At 42.9% G+C, this 24,523-nt stretch overlaps 1 protein-coding gene across 1 annotated transcript in view; it reads right to left on the bottom strand.

Annotated features, from left to right (window-relative positions):
• Window positions 1-225: 225 nt before the first annotated feature.
• gtf2f2a (general transcription factor IIF, polypeptide 2a) overlaps window positions 226-24,523 on the bottom strand; it is a 101,851-nt gene continuing 77,553 nt past the window's right edge. Inside the window, exons 7-9 of the mRNA XM_080204183.1 lie at window positions 21,899-21,998; window positions 4,476-4,619; window positions 226-663 (exon numbers count right to left, since the gene is read on the bottom strand). Coding sequence (XP_080060309.1) covers window positions 544-663; window positions 4,476-4,619; window positions 21,899-21,998 — 364 coding nt within the window. The 3' untranslated portion in view covers window positions 226-543. The remainder of the gene's footprint in view (window positions 664-4,475; window positions 4,620-21,898; window positions 21,999-24,523) is intronic.

Raw genomic sequence — 24,523 nt, 5'->3', positions numbered from 1 at the left:
ACCATTTGCTGGTTCCAATATTATTTACTGTACGTAATTTTATTTTACTGCACATAACCTCCTGTAACAATGTCTGGTTGTACTATAAATCAAAAGCTCATACTATTCTTCGCTTGAGCAAAGAGAAAAATCCCTGAAAGGGCTCTTTTGTTACTTTTATCGCTTAGTGAAAAGAAATCAGCAACTTACATATCAAACAGCACCACCCACTAAAATATTTCTCAATTGTTTCATCACAACACTTTATTGACAGTACAAATTTTTCCCCACTGTATTCAACTTTCTACATCAAAATACTTGAAAGGTACAAAGCATTTGCTTGCTTTCAAGTAGAAACATAAACTAGTTTTGGATGTTTTTGTCTTCAACTTTAAAAACAGGTTGCCACAGAAAATATTCTGGCCTTTGAAAAGGATAAATAAAACAAATATGGCCTTGCTCAGTTCCCAATGACCACTGGCCAAAACGATACATTGGAACATCTTACTTGCTTGAAATCCCCTGTTGGATAATTTATTTGGCAGTATTTACCACCATGTTACTCTATTCACTCTTGTCTTCGCTCTGATAATGTCGATACTCCGGTTTTAATTCCCATGTATTCTTGTGGGTCCCTTTTACATTATAGATACCGATCTCTCTCAGAATCTCCTTCAGATAGGTCTGCGGGTAAGGGAGGAGAATGGAAAACAGTTAACTTGTGTATCCAAAGTTGTGAATTCTACAATGTAGTGGTCTAATATTAGCAAACCTTCCAACCTCACCTACCCCCAGAGGTAGCAGGATATTTGATGCAGAAGGAAATCAAATCATTAACACTCCCTCTCACCCGGGCACACCCACTCATCTAAGTTCAAAGAACTTAGCAGTTTGGCACATGTCAAGGTTTAGGAAGCTCCCATTCCCCCCAGCTCCCATAAAATAGTATAGTTGGAACCAAACCAACTAAAACCATTTATGGCACCTTTATTGCCGCCAAGGCCACGATTTGGTAAATTAGTTAAGAAAATGCCTTAAGATTAGACATCGAACCTCAGACATTAGTAGTTTGTATGATTCAGCTACATCAAGAGGTACATCTACCTGCTAAACTTTGGTTCGAAGCATCAAATACCAAATGCACAGCAACAGGTACATTACATTCCACGCGGAGTGAATACTGTCAGATAACTGGTTCAATCTGGAGTTTACTGATCTGTCCAGACCATCCGTAACCCAGCTCTCTAGACCCCTCTGCACAACATAAATTGTACCCAGCAGCATGCACTATATTTGTCTTGCTCTGCTATATCTAGAAATAGTCTCACTACTTTTGAATGCAGAGAAACATGTAGTAGTACATTTTAGGAATAGAAGTATGAAAGAAAGTGAATCCTAAATGATTGGTTTCTTAGAGTGGAAGGAAAGAGAGATGCATAGACTTTTAAAGATGCTAGTTGAATCAGAAATGGCAAGTGGGAATCTGGGATTCATATATAGGGTCATCAAAAATAAAAGCAAAGTTATGCTTAATTTGTACAATACATTGCTTGGGCCACAGTTGAGAGCACTGAGTGCAGTTCTGAGCATTTCATTTTACAACTTGCATTTATATAGCACCTTTTGCACTGGTAAACACCCCAAGTCACAGATCAAAAACTTTAAAACAAACAAATGTTAAGCCAAATGAGACATCAAGAGGATTGGCAAAAGCTTGACTTGAGAAGAACCTTTAAGGAGAGGGGTTTTTTTAAAAACTACTTCTTTCATGCAGTGTTGGTGTCATTGGCTAGATCAGCTTTGTTGCTCATCGCTTAGGGGAAGGATTACATAGCAAGGGGAAGAAGGTGTAACTTTCAAATGCTGGGGCAAAGAAGGTAAGAGACAGTGAAATGCAGAAAGTGGGGGTCGAGGAGGTTACAGTGATAAGGAAGATGAGCCATGGAGATCATGATCATAAACATGCTAGAGCTGCCAAAAAGATACAGCAATCTGGAATCACAGTTAATAATGATAAAGAAAAGCTTGCAATACTGTGACTTTTTCACCACAGGTTAAACAGATTACAGGTTACAGCATCAAAATTAAGAAAGATTTGGGTGAATACAAAGACCATTTTGATTGGTTGTCAGATGAGCGACAAGTGGGAAATAGACACAGGATAATCACCAGGAAAAGGCACGTTTGCAGGATTTTTCACACAAAGGATCACTGGAAAATGGAACACAACACTACTAATAGCTATTAAATCAGACTATATAAAAAATTGGATTGGTATTTGACATACAATATAAAACAATATGGGGGCGAGGGGTAAGTGGGATTTGAGTAAATGGCTCCACTTGAAGAGCTAAGATCGCATGAGAATGAAGGCTTCCTCTGAGCTGTGATTCACATCACAAAGGCGAGGCATGAAGAACAAATTAGACTAGCACTAGCATTTTTAAGGACAAATCAAAACTATGACTACTACAGTACACAATATAATAGGCATTTTATTTTTAACTTCTAAATGAGATGCTGTGGCAAATTAATTCAGGGATACTTCCAAGGCTAGGCTGCGACTCAGTGCTAGAAACACTAGTACTCATTGAATGAAAATCATTCTGGTGGACTCTCTATGTATGCTTTGGACTCCACTTTAAAATAATTATACTGTGATTATACAGAATCAAAGAACATGTTTGTTCCCAATAATTCTAAATTATTTCCACTAAACATCTGAATGAGTTAATATAAATAACACAACCAAGTGGAATTGAAGTGCCTTTAGATTAATAGTGCATATATTGCAGCCAAATATTAGGGATAAGTTGTAGTTTATCCTACATTTTCTGGTATGATGCAACATGGACAAAATAACAACGTCCTTAAGTGCCCGAGACACAGGAATTCTTAACTTTAAAGATTAAATCCATTAGGATTAAGCCATGTATTATCCCACACCATTGCTCCTGCCCTGACATTGGCTTCAGGTCTCACAGAATCGTGATGGCATGGGAGGAATTCATTTGGTCCATTGTGCCTGCACCAACTCTCCTAAATTGAACATTACGACTTTATGCCATTTTTCTGCCTTTTCCCTGTATCCCTGCACATTGTTTCTCCCTTTCTTCCTCAAATGTCAAATGATCCTGACTGTATTAATTCCTTTCATGATCTTTACCTCCTCATCCTTTTATTCACCCACTTCTTTCCACCTGCCCACTGTTTCACAAATCTCCGCATTTTTGCAGACCCTATTCTTTTGCCGACTGTGCTTTCAGTTGCCTAGGGCTAGGCTCTGAAATGCCCTTTCTAAACCACTCCATCTTTTAAGGCCCTCCCTCTGTGACCAATCTTCTTCTCCCTCCCAAAATTTCTTTCCTTGGCTCAACCTCTGTTTTCCACCTACCCACACGCATTCTAAGATGTAAGTGAATAAATGCTTGAAGAAATTGCAGAGATCTGGGGAAAGATTGGATTGCTCTTTCAAAAGAGCCAGCACAAATTTGATGAGCCAAACGGCTTCTTTCTCTACTGTATGATTCATCTATATTGAAGACATAGTATAAATGCAAGTTATTGTTGCTATTTTCATCTCAGATACTTGGGTCCTGTTGTACTGATCTTCGCCATTGACTGGAGCAGGAACCTTCCACCAGATACTGGTAAAATTACAATTTAAATCAGTTGCTGGAGTTGAATCTTTCTTATGAAGTGTGTGGTATATAACATTATTTGTTTTTGGATAATCTTTGGTCCCTAATAGTGAAGTTGATGGATACCATTTCAACTGCACAAATCTGGATATTGAGGAAATGAGCTGGAAAGTTTTAGGAAGTAAATTCAGACCCATAAATTGGGTGGCAAATTCAGTTCTCTGTTAGTAGTTGTCATTTAATTTCATTTCTGCACAGCCCCAACACCAATCAAATTTAGTAGGTATTTATTCTAAAAGGTTAATGATGGGAAAAATAAGATTGAGAGTTATCTCCCTGTGTTTGCGCTGTTAATTCATGCAAGAGAGTAGAGTGCTGGCAGCTTCACATGCCTGAACAAAATTCAACGCCTCACTTGGTAACTTCAATTCATCGTTAGGATTCATGCTGATTAGGAAATAGGACTAAGGTAGTTAACGCTCTGACAGCCAGCATTACATTACAATGTCATGTACCTCTCCAAGGAAACACGGAAAGGCTTACTGTGGTCTCCCAGAGACTGAAGTGCTCAATCTGAGGACATTTCCAAATCATGCAGCTTTGCAATTGCACTTTCAATAGCCCAAGAGATTATCACAAATGTAAACCCAATTTTCAGGTTATAATCATTAAAATAGTGTACAGCACAGTGACATTTTTGGCACATTTGCAAAGACACAAATTACATTTAAATCAAAGCCTGATTTAATTCCAGCTCATTTCCTCAATATCACCTGAAGAAGCTTCAAAATAGCCATAAGCTTTAAACCAGCAGATGGCACTGGTGGACTTTAAGCTGCATTCTCTTATACTTACAACTGGCTGCTTGGTGATGTCCACTAGATCCTTGATGTTGTAGTACTGATGTTTCTCAAAGGCCGAAAACAGCATATCCAGTACTTGTTGTCGATCTGCGCGGGCACGTTTCCCGTCTTCCTTCTTCTTCCTTTCGTATTCAATCTACAAAAAGCACAATATTCGAGAATGAGTGCTTGCACACATTGTAAAACACAAGAGAAACCAACAGCGATTTACTGCTTCCGTGTGTTGTAACAGTGAACTGGATGAGATGATGATAGGAAGCTGTTGAACATTTACAGCACATTCACGCAGATCCATTCATTCTCCAGTGTTGCACCAGTAGACCAGTTGGCCAATGACCCACTGGCCTGCAATCACACTACCACTATGCATGAGGTCTTCAAGGAGACTCTTCTAATCTTCCCCTCCCCACCTACGTCCAGAAGCAGGATACTTGCCTTTCAAGCTGCTGGAAACACACAGACAATGAGACAGGAATCGCACCATCACAAATATATATTTTCCACAAATGAAGGGCTGAAAAAGCAAATTTCCAACCAGGCTCAACAAAACAATGCAATATTGACAACCTTGGATAGACTACTCTGATGTGGAAATGTTGGTGTTGGACTGGGGTAAGCACAGTAAGAAGTCCAACAGGTTTATTTGGTAACACAAGGAGGAGCGCTCTGAAAGCTTGTGGCTTGTGCTACCAAATAAACCTATTGGACTTTAACCTGGTGTTGAGAGACTTTTTACTAGACTACTCTGAGCAGAGCCTAAGCCATCACACTTTGAACAGATTTATTTTGTTTTCTTAAACCTCATTTTCCTCCATTATTTTTATCTCCAAGAATGTGACTAAGCTAAGAATTATTGTCTATGGTTGTTGGTCACTCTCTGATATCTTGCTTAACTGGTTACTTTTCACTTGTGGTCAGTCCGTGCCAGGCAGCTGATTCAATTCTTGTCCTTATCTAATATCCGTAGATATGCTCTGCACCAACCCTGTCAGGATAAGTGATAAGGAGTGAGAGGCACCTTCCCCAAGTTAGGTTCAGTGAAGCCAAATGCAATGACCTTACTGTCATTGTAGTAGGAACTTGGACCTTGCTGCCTGCATGATTACTGACTTACTTTTAGGAACATTTCTATAGTTTTTTTACTTGACAAATGTGTTCAAACACATCAGTCTTGACCAACTGGTAATAAGCGCCAAGGAAGGAGACTTGATCTGCATGAAGAAAGCCACCCACATGTTGGTCCATTTTTCAATTTGCCAAGGTTACAAGTTTCCGAATTAATCAATTCTGCAAAATCATGAGAAAGACACAAAATGAATTCTACAAAAATTAAATCCGGCTCGCTTGACCGGCTATAGTTTATTCAACCTCTTCGATAGTGTCCATTGTCCAAACATGATTCAGAATTGATGTCTCTCCATCTAATTTTGCTACTCTTAAGCCAGTTTTTCAATCCTACTCTATTGTAGTGTTCTGTGGTCAAATCCTGCTACATAACAGGCACAGAGAGAACTAAAAGATGTGAAGTAGTGAAATAAGTTGTGAGAAATAAGACGTATGTCAGTAAAACATTACAGCAGAAGAGGAGGTTAGGATATGTGACCCAAATAAGCTTTCTTGACAGAAACGCACACATGTATGAGGAATACATTAAGTAAATGGCAGGTGCAAGTTCAACTCGGAGGATACTGACATGGTAGCCATTGCTCAAGTAGGCTGAGGTTATCATAGTTTGAGGATAAGGGGTAAACTTCTTAGAACTGAGGCGAAGAGAAATTTCTTCACCCAGAGGGTAGTGAATGTGAGGAATTCACTACCACAGAAAATAGTTATGGCCAAAATGCCATCTGATTTCAAGACAAAATTAGATATAGCTCTTGGGGCTAAATGGATCAAGGGATATGGGGGCAGGTGGGGGAGGAAGTCAGGATATTCAATTCGATGATCAGCCATCATCAAGATGAATGGTGGAGTAGGCTTGAAGGGCCAAATGGCCTATTCCTGTTTTTAATTTCTATGTTTCTATGAAGGCCTGCCTTCTCAACCTTGCTTCTTATCTGAGGTGTGGTGATCTTCAGGTTAAATCACCACCAGGGAGCTCTATCCCTCTGGGACAGTGGTGATTTTACCTTTATGGCTGCAGGTTTGTCAGGCCTGGAAACTAACTGTGCCAAGTTACAAGTCCAAAGGAAAGACAGGAAAAATGGTAGAGGGGAGGAGCAGCCTTAGTGATTACGAATGAAATGACTTTGCTGATGAGAGAAGATTAACAAGAACTTAACATGCAATGGCAACTTGCGGGTTGAATTCAGATATACAAATATTTAAGACTGCAGCAGGAGTTATGTATAAGCAGTGAAGTGGATGATTGCATAAATGCGGTGATGAGACAAGTATATAGTGAAGGCATAGTGACTTATTTCATAGAATCCGTACAGTATAGAAGGAGGCCATTCGACCCGAGTCTGTACTGACCACAATCCCACTCAAGCCCTATTCTCATAACCCTACATATTGACCCTGATCTCCCTGACACTAAGGGTCAATTTGGAATGGCCAATCAACCTAACCCGTATATCTCTGGACTGTGGGAGGAAACTGGAGCACGTGGAGGAAACCCACACAGACGTGGTAGGAATGTGCAAACTCCACATTGACAGTGACCCGAGGCTGGAATTGAACACAGGCGCTATGAGGCAGCGGTGCTAACCACTGTTCTACCGTGCCGCCCCAATGTTGTGTGAACATTTATTTAATGGTGATCATAATGTGATCACATTTAACATTGATCAAAGGAAGAAATGTGAAGCAGCTGCTAAGATTCTAGATTTATGTAAGGCTGCTTAACGTCATCGGGATGTGACAGAGACAGTCAACTGAGCAAATCTGTTAATGGATAAAATCAGTAAAAAGTGGATTTAATAAATAGGTTGGACTAAAACCTGGTGTTGTCAGACTTTTTACTGTGTTTACGCCAGTCCAATGCCGGCATACCCACATAATGGATAAAATGCCAGATAATCAGCAGGAGGTGTTCACAAAAGAATCAGTGATACATCACCAGTTTGTACCTCAAAGGAGCAACAGCCTTGACAGCCATGTAGTCACTATACAGGCAAAAGACAACATAAAATTGAAAGAAAAAGCACACAAAAGTGCAAAAAGTAGGAAAGAGATGACAAAACAGAAAGTAAGCGCTGCAGAAGAATGCACTAAAAGAAATTTGAAAGGAATGCTGAATCAACAAAAATAAATTACAATTACATTACGAAAAAGTGTGAGATCAGGAGCAATATGGGCATCCAAAAAACTGATAATGGTGATGTTGTCAAGGAAATGGTGACATGCTGATTAATTACTTTGTGTCAGTTTTACATTGGATGACAAGATCAGCATGAAAAGAAATTTACATTTATATAGCACCTTTCACGATCACCAGAGGGCTCAAAACCTTTTCAAGCCAGTGAAGTACTTTTGGAAATATAGTCATTGTTATGATGTAGGAAACATGGCAGCACACTCAGACAGCAATGCCATAACGCCCAGACAGTCTGTTCTGGAGCAGTTAATTAAGGAAGAATATTAGCTAGGACATCATGACTAAGACCCCTGCTCTTCTTTGAAATAGGGCATCAGGACCCTTTACATCCACCTGGCAGAGCAGATGGGGCCTCGATTTACATCTCATCTGAAGGAATGGCACCTTAGGGTGCAGCGCTTGCTCAGTGATGCAGCTGAATGTGAATCTTGAATTTTCTGCTCAAGTCTTGGAGTGAGACTTAAACTTGCAACTTTGTGACTCAAGGTCGACCAACTGAACCATGACTGACGCGTGTCAGACTTTCCACAGAAGTTAATAATCAGATATTAGGTTCTTATGACATACCTCTAGCCACATTCTGCCAATTAAAGCCCCTGTCCATTATCCCTACTGCCTCCTGTCACTCAGTCAATTTCCGATCCAAGTCAATAAGTTGCACTCATGTTTCTTTCTTTATTCATTTGTGGGCATCACTAATTGCTTCAAATTGGGGCTTGCTGGGTTATTTCAGAGGGCAGTTAAGAGATAACCATATTGCTGTGGGTCTGGAGTCACATGTAGGCTCGACCCAGTAAGGGTGGCAGAGTTCCTTTACTAAAGTACCTTAGTGACCCACGTGGGTTTTCACAATCAATGATAGTTTCATGATCGCCATTGCAGATAATCAGCAGGACGTATGCAAATTAAAATTGTGATACATCACCAGTTTACACCTCGAAGGAGCAAGAGCTTTGACAGACATGTAGTCACTGTACAGGCAAGAGACAAGATAAAATGGAAAGAAAATGCATACAAGCAGTGAAGTGGATGATTGCATAAATGCGGTGATGAGACAAGTATATAGTGAAGGCATAGTGACTTATTTCATAGAATCAGTACAGTATAGAAGGAGGCCATTCAACCCGAGTCTGTACTGACCACAATCCCACTCAAGCCCTTTTGCATGCATGCAAAAAGTAGGAAAGGACAACAAGGGGTGACAAAACAGATAGTAAGTGCTACAAAAGGATGTATAAAAAGAAACTTTTATAATTCCATCTGCTGCCACTGTGGGATTTGAAACTAAGTCTCCAGATCATCAGCGTGGGTCTTTGAATTATTAGTTCAATAGCATTACCACTACACCGCCACTTCCCCATTTTTAGCTCAGAGTCACTTTTGAGAATACCTTGGAAGCCCATACAAATAACATTTTTAGACATTTCCTGCCCACTACTTCAATTACTTCCTCAAAAAAATGTGGTGACGTTTATCAGGCGTGACCTATCCTTTAGGAATCCCTGCTGGCTCTCTCTGACCAGCTGACGATTCTCTGTCATTCCATCCTTAATTGGACAGGTAGCAATTCCTTGACAATAAATGCTCGGTTAACTGGTCTATAATTCCATGGCTTTCTCTCTCTTTCGCAAATAACAGAGTGATATGAATAATTTTCCAATCTATGGAAACAGTTATCAAGTCAGGAGAGCTTTAGAAAGTTATAGTTAGGGTATCATTATGATTCTCATCTACTTCTTTTAAAAGAATCTAAAAATTAGATCTAGGATGAGTGATACTAGGAAACACTTCAACACACAAAAGAAGATATCTGAAGCTCTCTTCCACTAATGACAGCTTTTGCTGGGTTACTTGTTAATTCTGAGATTAGCAGTTTTCTGTTAACCAAGGTTATTAGGGACACGAGGCAATAGCAGGTAAATGGAGTTAAGCCAACTGAATGGTGGGAAACAGGTGAAAGGGTAAACAAACTCCTCTGTTGATTACCTTCATGGCAAAACAGTTTCCGATTTACAATATGTTGCTTTAACATGCTTCCAGTCCTTTGGAGAAGGAACAGAGAAGTCTGAAGGAGTGAAAAGGAGCCGCATAGGAAGGTCTTCAGAAGATAGAAAGGGAAACAGTAAATGATAGATGCTGAGAAAGCAAGTTCCAGAGAGCAAGGAGGCCAAAGAATTAGCCAGTAATGTGGAGCAGAAATTGAAGCATTGCAAAACTGAGGGTTTCCACAAGGACATAGAGCTTTGGGGAGACTGCAGAAGCAGGAAAACATGCCAGGAGTTGAAAACAAGGGGGATCAGCATCGAGTGAAGGTGAGAGCACAGGCTGTGGTATACCAACACGTTTGTAGTTGATGGAAGTTGGAAGAAAGAAGTTCAACTGGCAAAAAACTGAATTGTGAGGTAACAGGAAAGTATATGAGGAATTGCTGCCTAGTTACCCCAACTGAAACTTGGATTATTAGGTGCAAGAGGACCATGCCCCAGTTGTAACATCTCCATACTCAAAACCCTGTTGGTTCTCCCCATTTTAGCAAATAAAGGATTGGAGAGGACAAGAGCATCAATTTCTGAGGGACAGACAGAGACAGCGAGATCCAAAAGCTGACTCTCAACTGAGGGAATCAGCTAAATTAAACTCAAATATTTAAAAATTTTCAGCCAAGGTTTCCTTGATAGTGGAAGGCCTGCAGTAGTAAGAAGACAGTGTGTGCATAGTTCAGATGGACCACCTCTAATGCATTTGGCAGCAGTCCTGGAACTCATTGAACTGCTTGCCTCTTCACAGAATACTACAGTGCAGAAGAGGCTGTTCGGTCCATTGAGTCCGCACCAACGCATGAAATGCCCTGACCTGCCCACCTAATCCCACTTGCCAGCATTTGGCCCATAGCCTTGAATGTTATGGTGTGCCAAGTACTCATCCAGGTACTTTTTAAAGGATGTGACGCATCCCGCCTCCACCACATTCCAGGCAGCGCATTCCACCCTCTGAGTAAAAACGTTTTCCCTCAAATCTCCCCAAACCTCCCACCCCTCACTTTTAACTTGTGTCCCTTCGTAACTGACCCTGGAACTAAGGGGAACAGTTGTTCCCTAAACACCCCTGTCCATGCCTCTCTTTCCTCTAACATGGAATCTGCAGTCTAAAGAGCCGCAACCTTTGTTATTATTCAAACCTCTTGTTGTCATTCTCTCACCATATCTACCAATCTGATGCTTGAGGTTTGCTGGATGCAGAAGTGTCTTGCATCTCATAACCATCCATCAACCAAGTCATAGTCATCATTCCTTCACATGAGGGTCCCAACATCCTCCTTGAACAAGCAGCAGCAAGATGGCACCAACGTCTTACAATATATTAAAATATTTCTCTGTAAGCGCGGATCCAATGTGTATGGACAAGATGCAAGATACCTTAGACAGGCAAATCAAGCAACTTAATAAACTTAAAACAGACACTAACATAATCTCCCTCTCTTTTCTGTATTAGGTCTCATTCATCAACCAAAGACACATGCTGTGCTTCTGCTTCTCTGGATATCAGTGCACACCATTATCCTTCAATCATCTTGACATTTTAATGTTTGAGCCTGGACTGCATACATCAACAACTGCATGTATAGAAAGATAAATCAAAAGATCACATATTAATTAGAAAAGAAGAATCTAAATGTGGTACAGGAGCAAAGTAGTCTGAGATTACAAATAGAGGAGATTTACCAGGATGTTGCCTGGGCTGGAAAGTTTGAAGAAAGATTGGATAGACTAGGGTTGTTTTCCTTGGGGCAAGGAAGACTGGGGGGGTAACTTGATGGTTTCGAGGGGATGTGACAAAAAACTTTTTCACGTAGAGGGTGGAGGGAGTCTGGAACTCGCTGTCTAAAAGGTAGAAACCCTCACAGCATTTAAGCAATACTTAGATGTGCATTTGCAATGCCAAGGCACACAAAGCCATGGACCAAGTGCTGGAAAATTGGATTAGAATATTTGGATGGTTTGTACTTGACTCGCGCAGACGCGATGGGCCAAGGGACCTTTTTCAATTGCTGAAGGAAATATACAAATCACCATAAATAGCAACATAGGTTAGTAAGATCATTAAAAACAGCAAATCATGAATAGGGCTTTTTCTAGAGGGATAGAAGTGAAAATTGTTAAGCTTGTGTCCACCTTGGTTTTTTCTATGCGGTTCTAGGCATCATATTATAAAAAGGATAAATAAAGAAGCACTTGAGGGTACAAAAAAATAATGAATGCAGGGCTGTAAGGTTAAACCTATCATAGTGAACAGGCATGGTCTCATTTCTCTGGAAGAGGAAGTTGAGGGGTGAACTAAGAACATAAGAACATAAGAAATAGGAGCAGGAGTAGGCCATCTGGCCCTTCGAGCCTGCCCCGCCATTCAATAAGATCATGGCTGATCTGTCGTGGCTCAGTTCCACTTTCCCGCCCTCTCCCCATAACCCTTAATCCCCTCTCTTATCAAAAACCCATCAACCCGCTTCTTAAAAATATTTAGCGAGGCAGCCTTCACCACTTCAACGGGCAGAGAATTCCAGAGATTCACCACCCTTTGAGTGAAGAAGTTCCTCCTCAACTCCGTTCTGAACCGCCCCCCCTTTATCTTGAGGCTGTGCCCCCTAGTCCTACTGTCTTTTTTGAGCGGGAAGAGTCTTTCCACCTCTATCCTATCCATCCCATTCATCATCTTATACGTCTCAATGAGATCTCCCCTCATTCTTCTAAACTCTAACGAGTACAAGCCTAGTTTATTCAGCCTCTCCTCATAGCTCAACCCCCTCAACTCCGGTATCAGCCTAGTAAACCTCCTCTGCACTCCCTCCAGGGCCAAAATATCCTTGCGCAGGTGCGGCGCCCAAAACTGCACACAGTACTCCAGCTGCGGCCTCACCAATGCCCTATACAGCTGCAGCAAGACCTCCCTACTTTTATATTCAATCCCCCTCGCTATGAAGGCCAGCATCCCATTCGCCTTCCTGACCACCTGCTGCACTTGCAGGCTGGGTTTTTGCGACTCATGCACAAGGACCCCGAGGTCCCTCTGCACCGTCGCCTGCTGCAGTTTTTCGCCACGTAAGTAATAGTCCTTCCTACCATTCTTCCTACCAAAGTGGACCACCTCACACTTGCCAACATTAAATTCCATTTGCCATTTCCTGGCCCATTCGCCCAGCCTATCTAGATCCTTCTGCAGACTCTCCACACCCTCCGCACAATTTGCCTTTCCCCCAATCTTGGTGTCATCAGCAAATTTCGACACCCTACACTCGGTTCCCTCCTCCAGATCATCTATATAAATGGTAAATAGCTGAGGCCCCAGCACCGACCCCTGGGGCACCCCACTAGTCACCAACCGCCAATCCGAATAGCACCCATTGACCCCCACTCTCTGCCTCCTATTTGACAACCAATCCTCTATCCACGCTAACACCCTACCCCCAACTCCATGTCCTCTGACCTTCTGCAGTAACCTCTTGTGAGGTACCTTATCAAACGCCTTCTGAAAATCCAGAAAGACCACATCCACCGGCTCTCCTCTATCCACCGCCCTAGACACATCCTCATAGAACTCCAGTAAATTTGTCAGACACGACTTCCCTTTAATGAAACCGTGTTGCGTCTGCCCTATCAAGCAATTCCCTTCAAGATGCCTCGCAATTTCCTCCTTAATGACGGATTCTAACATTTTACCTACCACAGACGTTAAACTAACCGGCCTGTAATTCCCCGCCTTTTGCCTGGCACCCTTCTTAAACAACGGCGTAACATTAGCCGTTTTCCAATCCTCCGGCACTTCCCCGGAATCCAGCGACGTCTGGAAAATAACCACCAAGGCATCCACTATCACCTCCGCCATTTCTTTCAGAACCCTCGGATGCATTCCATCCGGTCCTGGGGACTTGTCCACAATCAGCCCCTCCAGTCTGTCGCGCACCACCTCTCGAGTAACAGTAATGTCATTAAGACCCTCCAGTCCTACCACCTTTCCATCGCTAACACCCGGCAAATTATTCACGTCCTCCTCCGTGAAGACAGAAACAAAAAAGTTATTCAAGACCTTAGCCATATCCCCATCCCCTACCACTAGGTCCCCTTTCTCATCCGCTAAGGGACCAACGTTCACCCTAGCCAGCCTCTTCCTTTTTATATATTTATAAAAACTCTTGCTATCCTTTTTTATATTAAGCGCTAGCCCAGCTTCATAGCTTCTTCTACCCTCCTTTATCAACTTTTTTGTCAATCTTTGTTGACATTTAAACCTTTCCCAATCCTCTTCTCGCCCACTGCTCTTAGCTACTCTAAATTCCTCCGCTTTTAATTTAACACTTTCCTTCACCTCCTTCGTTATCCACGGCTTATTACCTCTCTTCCTACTGTCCTTTTTAACCATCGGAATAAATTTCTGCTGAGCACCAAGAAAGATCTCCTTAAAGATCCTCCACTGCTCCTCAGCAGACCTACCTTCCAACGCACTCCCCCAGTCCACATTCGCCAATTCTTCTCTCATCCTACCATACTCCTCTCTATTCAAACAAAGGACACGTGTCCGGGAACCCACTTTCTCCTCCTCCATCTGCAACAGAAACTCCACCACACAATGATCACTCTCTCCAAGAGGATCCTTCACCTCAAGGTCCCTAATTCTACCCGCCTCATTACATAGCACCAGATCCAAGATAGCTCGCTCCCTCGTCGGCTCCAACACACACTGTTCCAGGAAACTATCCCGGCAGCATTCCAACAAGGATCTTTACTTCTACATAAAGCCTGTACATCATCTACAAGACACAAGTCAGGAGTGTTATGGCATATTCTTTACTTGCCTGGATGAGTACAGTTCCTGTAACTCTCCAGAAGCTTGGCACCAACCAGGACAAAACAGCCTGCTTGATTGGCATCCATTCACCACTTTAAGCATTCATTCCCTTCAGCACAATATATAGTGGGAGCAGTTTGTACCATCTACAAGATACACTGCAGTTGAAGGGTGGACTAACAAGGATCCTAAAAGTTATGAAAAACTTTGATATTAGACACAGAGAAGGTTTCCACTTATGGGGAGGGACAAAGCATGAGGCCATTAATTTAAAAGAGTCACCAAGAAGCCAAATAGGGATTTCAGAAAAGGCTTCCTTCATTCAGACAGTGGTGAGAATATGCAATTTGACCATATTCTTCCACATGATGTGAACATCTGTGATGAGGCCAGCATTTGTTGCCCATCCCTAATTTCCCTTAAGGTGGCAGCGGTGGTGAGCTGCCATCTTGAACCACTGGAGCACCCGTAGTGTATATATACCCACAGCACTGTTAGGGAGAGAATTCCAGGATTTTGACCCTGTGACACTGAAGGAACAGCAGTATAATTTCAACTCAGAATGGTGAGTGGCTTGGAGAGGAACCTCCAGGTGGAGATGTTCCCATCCACCTGCTGTTCTTATCCTTCTAGGTGGTAGAGTTCACAGGCTTGAAGGTATTATTGAAGCAACCTTGGTGAATTGCTGCAGTGTATCTTGTAGATGGTACAAACTGCTCCCACTATATATTGTGCTGAAGGGAATGAATGCTTAAAGTGGTGAATGGATGCCAATCAAGCAGGCTGTTTTGTCCTGGTTGGTGCCAAGCTTCTGGAGAGTTACAGGAACTGTACTCATCCAGGCAAGTAAAGAATATGCCATAACACTCCTGACTTGTGTCTTGTAGATGATGTACAGGCTTTATGTAGAAGTAAAGATCCTTGTTAGTTCACCCCTCAACTTCCTCTTCCAGAGAAATGAGACCATGCCTGCTCGCTATGACAGGTTTAACCTTACAGCCCTGCTTTCACTACTTTTTTTGTACCCTCAAGTGCTTCTTTATTTATCCGTTTTAGAATATGACGCCTAGAACTGCACAAAAAATACCAAGGTGGATACAAGTTTAGCAACTTTTCACTTCCATCCCGCCAGAAAAAGCCCTAAAGTGCGAGGTGGTCCACTTTGGTAGGAATAATGGTAGGAAGGATTATTACTTATGTGGAGAAAAACTGCAGCAGGCGACGGTGCAGAGGGACCTCGGGGTCCTTGTGCATGAGTCACAAAAACCCAGCTTGCAGGTGCAGCAGGTGGTGAGGAAGGCGAATGGGATGCTGGCCTTCATCGCAAGGGGGATTGAATATAAAAGTAGGGAGGTCTTGCTGCAGCTGTATAGGGCATTGGTGAGGCCGCAGCTGGAGTACTGTGTGCAGTTTTGGGCGCCGTACTTACGCAAGGATATTTTAGCCTTGGAGGGAGTGCAGAGGAGGTTTACTAGGCTGATGCCGGAGTTGAGGGAGTTGAGCTATGAGGAGAGGCTGAATAGATTAGGCTTGTACTCGTTAGAGTTTAGAAGAATGAGGGGAGATCTCACCGAGACGTATAAGATGATGAATGGGATGGATAGGATAGAGGTGGAGAGACTCTTCCTGCTCAGAAAGGATAGTAGGACTAGGGGGCACAGCCTCAAGATAAAGGGGGGGCGGTTTAGAACGGAGTTGAGGAGGAACTTCTTCACTCAAAGGGTGGTGAATCTCTGGAATTCTCTGCCCGTTGAAGTGGTGGAGGCTGCCTCGCTAAATATTTTTAAGACGTGGGTTGATGGGTTTTTGATGAGAGAGGGGATTAAGGGTTATGGGGAGAGGGCGGGAATGTGGATCTGAGCCACGACAGATCAGCCATGATCTTATTGAATGGCGGGGCAGGCTCGAAGGGCTAGTTGGCCTACTCCTGCTCCTAATTCTTATGTTCTTATGTTCTTATTCATGATTTGCTGCTTTTAATGGTCTTATTAACCTATGTTGCTACTTATGGTGATTTGTGTATTTCCTAGAGCAATTGAATCACAGTGGTCCACAGCACAGAAAAAGGCCCCTAGCCCATCGCATTTTCACCAGTCAAATACAAACTACAGAATTCCCAGCCCCTGACTTGCTCCTGTAGCCCCAGTGTTTAAATGGTAGCCCCACTGGGGGGATTCAATGATTGTAATGCCATTGAATGTCAAAGGAAGATGGTTTGATTTTCTCTTCCTGCAGATGGTCACCTAGCACTTACGTGGCATGCATGTTGCCAATTATCTGTCTAAGCTTGAACATTGCCCAGATCTTGCTGCATACAGACATGGACTGCTTCAGTGACCAAGGAATTGCGAGTGGTATTGAACATAGAGCAATCATCATCAGATATCCATCTGACATTACGATGGAGAGAAGGACATTGGTGAAGCAACTGAAGTTGGTTGGGCCTAGGACAGTATCCTGAGAAATCCGGCAGTAATGCCCTTATGAATAAGCTGACTGGCCTCCAACAACTATAATTGTCTTCCTTTGTGCAACGTATGACTCCACCCAATGCCAAATGTTGCCCCTTATTCCCACTGACTTCTTTTTAACTTGGCCTCCTTAATCAAATGCTGCTGTGGTGTCAAGGGAAATCACCTTCACTTCACACTGAATTCAGCTCTTTAGCCTACACTTGGACTGAAGCTATAATGGGATCAGGGGCCAAGTAGCCCTCTTGAATCTAAACTGAACATTGGTGAACAAGTTAGTGCTGTTTAAGTGCCACCTGACAGCACTGTTGACAACGTCTTCCATCAATATGATTGATACTAGCAATAGTTGACCAGGTTGGCTTTGTCCTGCTTTTTGTGGATAGGGCATACCTGGACAATTTTCCACATTGCCAGGCAGATGCCAGTATTGTAGCCAAACTGGAACAGCTTGACTAGGACATGACTAGTTCTGGAGCAAAACTCTTTGGTACCATTGCCAGGATATTGTCAAGGGTCATGCATTATCTAACACCTTCAGCCATTTCTTGATGTCACATGGAGTGAACAGAATTGGCTAAAGACTGACAACTGTGTTGTTGGAGAGATTAGGAGGAAGTTGAGATGGATCATCCATTTGGCACTGCTGGCTGAAGGTAGCCGCAAATGCTTCAGCCTTGTCTTTTGCTCTGATATGCTGGGCTCCTCCATCACTGAGCATGGTGACGTTTATGGAGCTTCTCCAGTTAGTTGTTTAACTAACCATCATTCACAACTGGACGTAACTGGAATGTAGAACTTTAGTCTGATCTGTTGGTCGTGTGGTCACTTAACTCTGTCTACTGCATGGTGCTTCCACTGTTCAAAATGCACGTTGTTCTATTTTGTAGCCTCACCTAGTTGGATTGCATTTTTAGGTATGCCTGGTGCTGTTCTTGGCATGCCTTCTTGCACTCCTCATTGAACCAGGGTTGTTCCCCCAGCTCCTTAGAGGATGAGAGGGGGGACTTAGTGGTAGGGGATGGGGAAATGGCTGAGGTCTTGATTAACTTTTTTGTTTCGGTCTTCACGGAGGAAGACGTGAATAATTTGCCGGGTGTTAGCGATGGAAAGGTGGTAGGACTGGAGGGTCTCAGTGACATTATTGTTACTAGAGAGATGGTGCTCGACAGATTGGAGGGACTGATTGTGGACAAGTCACCAGGACCGGATGGAATGCATCCGAGGGTTCTGAAAGAAATGGCGGAGGTGATAGTGGATGCCTTGGTGGTTATTTTCCAGACGTCGCTGGATTCCGGGGAAGTGCCGGAAGATTGGAAAGCGGCTAATGTTACGCCGTTGTTTAAGAAGGGTGCCAGGCAAAAGGCAGGGAATTATAGGCTGGTTAGTTTAACGTCTGTTGTAGGTAAAATGTTAGAATCCATCATCAAGGAGGAAATAGCGAGGCATCTTGAGGGGAATTGCTTGATAGAGCAGACGCAGCACGGTTTCGTTAAGGTGAAGTCGTGTCTGACAAATTTATTGGAGTTCTATGAGGATGTGTCTAGGGCGGTGGATAGAGGAGAGCTGGTGGATGTAGTCTTTCTTGATTTTCAGAAGGCGTTTGACAAGGTACCTCACAAGAGGTTATTGCAGAAGGTAAGGGGGCATGGAGTTGGGGGTAGGGTGTTAGCGTGGATAGAGGATTGGTTGTCAAATAGGAGGCAGAGAGTGGGGGTTAATGGGTGCTATTCGGATTGGCGGTTGGTGACTAGTGGAGTGCCCCAGGGGTCGGTGCTGGGGCCTCAGCTATTTACCATTTATATAGATGATCTGGAGGAGGGAACCGAGTGTATGGTGTCGAAATTTACTGATGACACTAAGATTGGTGGAACGGCAAATAGCGTGGAGGGTGTGGAGAGTCTGCAGCAGGATCTAGATAGGCTGGGCGAATGGGCCAGGAAATGGCAAATGGAATTTAATGTTGGCAAGTGCAAGGTGGTCCACTTTGGTAGGAATAATGGTAGGAAGGACTATTACTTACGGGGCGAAAAACTGCAGCAGGCGACGGTGCAGAGGGACCTCGGGGTCCTTGTGCATGAGTCGCAAAAACCCAGCCTACAGGTGCAGCAGGTGGTCAGGAAGGCGAATAGGATGCTGGCCTTCATAGTGAGGGGGATTGAATATAAAAGTAGGGAGGTCTTGCTGCAGCTGTATAGGGCATTGGTGAGGCCACAGCTGGAGTACTGTGTGCAGTTTTGGTCGCCGCACTTACGCAAGGATATTTTGGCCTTGGAGGGAGTGCAGAGGAGGTTTACTAGGCTGATTCCGGAGTTGAGGGGGTTGAGCTATGAGGAGAGGCTGAATAAACTAGGCTTGTACTCGTTAGAGTTTAGAAGAATGAGGGGAGATCTCATTGAGACGTATAAGATGATGAGTGGGATGGATAGGATAGAGGTGGAGAGGCTCTTCCCGCTCAGAAAGGACAGCAGGACTAGGGGGCACAGCCTCAAGATAAAGGAGGGGGCGGTTTAGAACGGAGTTGAGGAGGAACTTCTTCACTCAAAGGGTGGTGAATCTCTGGAATTCTCTGCCCGTTGAGGTGGTGGAGGCTGCCTCGCTAAATATTTTTAAGACGCGGGTTGATGGGTTTTTGATAAGCAAGGGGATTAAGGGTTATGGGGAGAGGGCGGGAACGTGGAACTGAGACACGACAGATCAGCCATGATCTTATTGAATGGCGGGGCAGGCTCGAAGGGCTGGATGGCCTACTCCTGCTCCTATTTCTTATGTTCTCAATGGGAATGATTAGTGCAGCACAGTGGCACAGTGGTTAGCACTCCTGCTTCACAGTGCCAGAGATCCAGGTTCGATTCTGCCCTTGGGTGATTGTCTTGGTGAGGTTTGGCACATTGTTCCCATATCTGCATGGATTTCCTCCAGGTACTCCAGTTTCCTCCACAATCCAAAGACGTACAGGTTAAGTGGATTAGCCATGGTAAATGCGCGGGGTTATGGGGACAAGGGAGGGCGGTGACCTTGCATAAGATGGTCGGTTAGAGAGTTGGTGCAAACTAGATGGGCCGAATGGCCTCCTTCTGCAATGTAAGGATTCTATGGTTGAGTGGGGATATGTCAGGCCATGAGGTTATAGACTGCATTTGAATATAATTCTGCTGCTGCTGATGCCATTTTGATTTGTTAGGTCAGGTTGGAATCTATCCTATTTAGCACAGTGACATTGTCACTCAACATGACTCAGTGTGAGCATGGATTGTGCAGTGGTCCACCCCGACCAATACGGTCATGGATAGATACCATGCAACAGGTAGACTGGTGAGGATGATGTCAAGTAGGTTTTTCCTTCTTGTTGCTTCCTTCATCACCTGATGCAGGTGCAGTTTGGCAAATATGTCTTTCAGGTTTTGACCTGTGCCATTTCTTGAGATGCTACAGAGCCACTCGTGGTGATGCGCACAAAGCCTTTCCCACAACAGGAATACATTCTGTGCCTTTGCTACCTAAGTGGTGATCAACATGAAGGAATACCAATTCATCAGTTGAGGGAGGATATTAGGTTTGATTCAACAGAAAGCGTCCTTGCCCATGTTTAACCTGATGAGACTTCATGGGGTCCAGAGTCAATGTTGAGGACTTCCAAGTCATCTTCCTCCCCTTTGTTTATCACTATGCCACCACCTATAGTTGGTCTGTCTTATTGGTGGTAAACAGGACATGCTCAGAGATTGTAGTGCAGCAGTCTGGGAGGGTGGAGGATTTAAATTGATCTGACAGTATGTTTAAAGACAGCATGGGTAATGGGAGATAGAAAGTGGAGCAAAAGTTTGCAACAACAGAAGGATCAAAGCTGTACTGTTTCCAGGACTGGCTGACAATGATAATTTTGAACATCTGAAGATGAGGATCCCATTTTGATTTCCAACAGTAAACAAGACCAGGAAAGGGAGGTTGTGTAGGCAGCATTTGGTGAGGATAGGGTTAAGGGAGCAGGGCATGGACCTCATGCACAAGGTGTGCTTGGAGGGGGCCTGATGAGAGGACAGAAACTGCAGTGGCAGAAGTTCAGTAGGGTGAGAGATTAGGCTATTCAACCGTGAGCAGATTTCTGGGCACCCTGTCCCGCATAGGATGCTCCAAGAGTCAAACAGTCTCACCCTTTCAGAGAAATCGAGAATGACAAATTTTCTGAAAATGCTGCGAAATCTCAGCAGATCTGGCAGCATCTGCAAGGAGAGAAAAGAGCTGACATCTCAAGACCAGGCGACCCTTTGTCAAAGCTGATGGATTCCAGCATCCGTAGTAATTTGCTTTTATTTATTTTATGACAAATTTTCTGTTCTGGGCTGTCTAGAGAAAGTGTACTTCGGTTTTGGGTTCTCCGTCCTTATTCAAGCTTATCCTAACACCAACTGTAAAGCAATCCAATTTCAACTGCTTTGACTGCACAAGGATAAATATTTCTAATATCTTTTAAGACCACAGCTTTATATTAACATTCAGGTAGAAAGGCGATCTAATAAAATATAATAGAACAGATTAATGTTAAGACAAAGGCAATCTTCATAACCCAAGAGATTGAAAATTGCATGTTTTGATAAGACACCACTGTTGTAAACTGTACAACTCCCCACACACAAATATACACCTCCTACCAGCCTACACTGTTCAGTAATAACCTCCTCTGCTAAAAATCTCACGCTTGAAAAATGATGATAAATTTGTTTTTGTTGGTATTGATGGGATGATAACATGTTTCAATGCAGTTAGTAAACAAGTCAGACTTACGTTGTACTGATGGTTTGCTACGGGCTTGTAATTTGTTGTAACAGCCTTATCCAGTTGTAGAGAGAGACGGAATGGTTTGGAAGATTCTTCAATTTGCTGCCTGGTTTTTGGGGGCGGGGGGGATAAAATCAGTGCATTAGTTATTCGTAATCAATAAACAAACACATGTACCTGCAGATACTGAAAATCAAATAAAAACAGGAAATGCTAGAAAAGCTCAGCAGATCTGGCAGCCTCTATGGGGAAAGAAACAGAATTAACATTCTAGATTGATGGTCTTGCATCATATGCTGCCTAACCTGTAGTTACACAGTTCTTGTTAACAGGGTGGAACAGAGTGCAGTTAAACTATATCTTTGATTTGATTTATTATTTTATCATGTGTATTGGTTATATAGTGAAAAGTAATGTTTCTTGCGCACTATCCAGGCAAAGCATACCATACAAAGGGTATATAGGGGAGAGTGAAAGAAGAGGGTTCAGAATATAGTGTTATGGTCATAACTAGAGAGTAGAGGAATTTCAACTTAATATGAGATAAATCCATTCAAAAGTCTCATGGCAACAGGGAAGAAGCTGTTTTTGAATCAGTTGGTATGTGTTCTCAGACTTTTCAATCTTTTTCCTGACAGAAGAAGGTGGAAGAGAGTATGTCCAGGGTGCGCGGGGTCCTTGATTATGCTGACTGCTTTTCCAAGGCAGCATGAAGTTAGATAGAGTCAATGAATGGGAGGCTGGTTTGCATGATGGACTGGGCTTCATTCACAACCCTTTGTAGTTTCATGCAGTTTTGGTCAGAGCAGCAGCCATGCCAAGCAATGATGCATCCAGAAAGGATACTTTCTATGGTGAATCTGTAAAAATTATAGAGTCATAACAGACATGCTGAATTTCCTTAATCTCCTGAGAAAGTAGAGGCGTTGGCGAGCTTTCTTAACTATAGTATTGGTGTGAGGGACCAAGACAGATTGTTGGTGATCTGGACACCTAAAAACTTGAAGCTCTCGACCATTTCCACTTCATTCCCAGTGAAGTAGACAGGGGCATGTTCTCCACTATGTTTCCTGAAGTTGATGACTATCTCCTTTGTTTTATTGACATTCAGGGAGAGATTATTGTCGTCGCACCATTTCATCAGATTTTCTATCTCATTTCTGTACTCTGTCTCATCACTGTTTGGGATCCGACCCACTACAGCAGTGTCATCAGCAAACCTGAAAATCAAGTTGGAGCGGAATTTGGCCACTTATGTAAGGAGTGTAGTAAGCCTTGCAGGGCACCGGTGTTGAGGGTGATCGTGCAGGAAGAGTTGCTGCCTAACCTTAATGATTGCAGTCTGTGGGTTAGAAAGTTCAGGATTCAGTTACAGTGCAAGGAGCTGAGCCCAAGGCCATAGAGTTTGGAGATGAGTTTTGTAAGAATAATCTGACATGGAACCATGTAAAGAAGATATTAGGATACCATGTCTCAATAAGCAAATTTTAACAGATGTTTTGAAGAAGGAAAAGGAAGCTGAGAGTTTAGAAGGGAATTACAGAGCTCAGGCAGCTGAAGGCATAGCCACCAATGCCAGAGTGTTGAAAATCAGCAATACACAACAGATTAGAAATGGAGAAAATCAGATGTTTGTGGCTGGATGAGGTTATAGGAAGAGATGTGGCCATGGAATGTTATGAGAGTGGTGTAGTAATTATGTTACTAGCCTAATAATCAGGATCTCATCACAACAGCTGGTGATTTTAAATCCAGTTAACTAAATAAACATGGAATCCCCCTTGTATCTGTGATGGTGACTATGAAACTCTCAGCTCATCATTAAATCTTATCTGCTTCACTTGTGTCCTTTAAGGAAGGAAATCTGCCCTTGTTATCTGATCAGACCCACAGCAATGTGGCTGAGTCTTAAGCTCCCTGTGAAATGGCTTAGCAAGCCTCTCAGCTGTATCAAACTGCTATGGAGGAATGACAAGAATAAAAAATGGATGGACAACCCGGCAATGACCTCAGTATCAATCACAACAAAAGACATACCCAGCCTAATCAACCCTGCAAAGTGCAAGTATACCACCATTCATCAACTCCTACACCTAACTATAACTGTACTATGGGTATACATACAACACAAGGACTGCAGCAGTTCAGGAAGACGACTCACCACAATCTACATAAAGACAATCAAAATGGGCAATAGATACTGCCCCTGTCAGTGACACCCACATTGTTGTGAATGCAGTAGAAAATTGGTAAGAAGAATGAGACTTTTAAAATCTAAAGAAACTAGTCTATATAATTGGAAGGGAGGGGCACAGAGGTAAGAAATAACAAAAAGCCAATGGATTACATTACAAATGTGGAGAGGAAGAGGAAAGGAGCTGAGAAAATGATTTAATATTTAATCTGCTTACTCTTGCATTTCAGTGCTTTGAACACCTCCTTTGAAATTTCAGCATAGTATATATGTTGGTAAAACAAATCAGATGTTTTGAATTATAGATGACACAGTAAATAAAGAGAATGACTGACTGAATGCATTCCTACAGTCTGTTTATTTTTCAAATTATTGCCTTTTGTGGCTCACTGCAGTCAGAGGTGCATAACACTATTCCTGATCTCTGCCAATGCCAA

The sequence above is a fragment of the Carcharhinus amblyrhynchos genome, chromosome 15 (genome assembly GCF_965287045.1).
Source record: "Carcharhinus amblyrhynchos chromosome 15, sCarAmb.v2.hapA, whole genome shotgun sequence".
In the NCBI taxonomy this organism is placed as follows: Eukaryota; Metazoa; Chordata; class Chondrichthyes; order Carcharhiniformes; family Carcharhinidae; genus Carcharhinus; species Carcharhinus amblyrhynchos.
The sequence above is the reverse complement of the archived record's forward strand: the minus strand, read 5'-3'. Positions and strand labels throughout refer to the sequence as shown.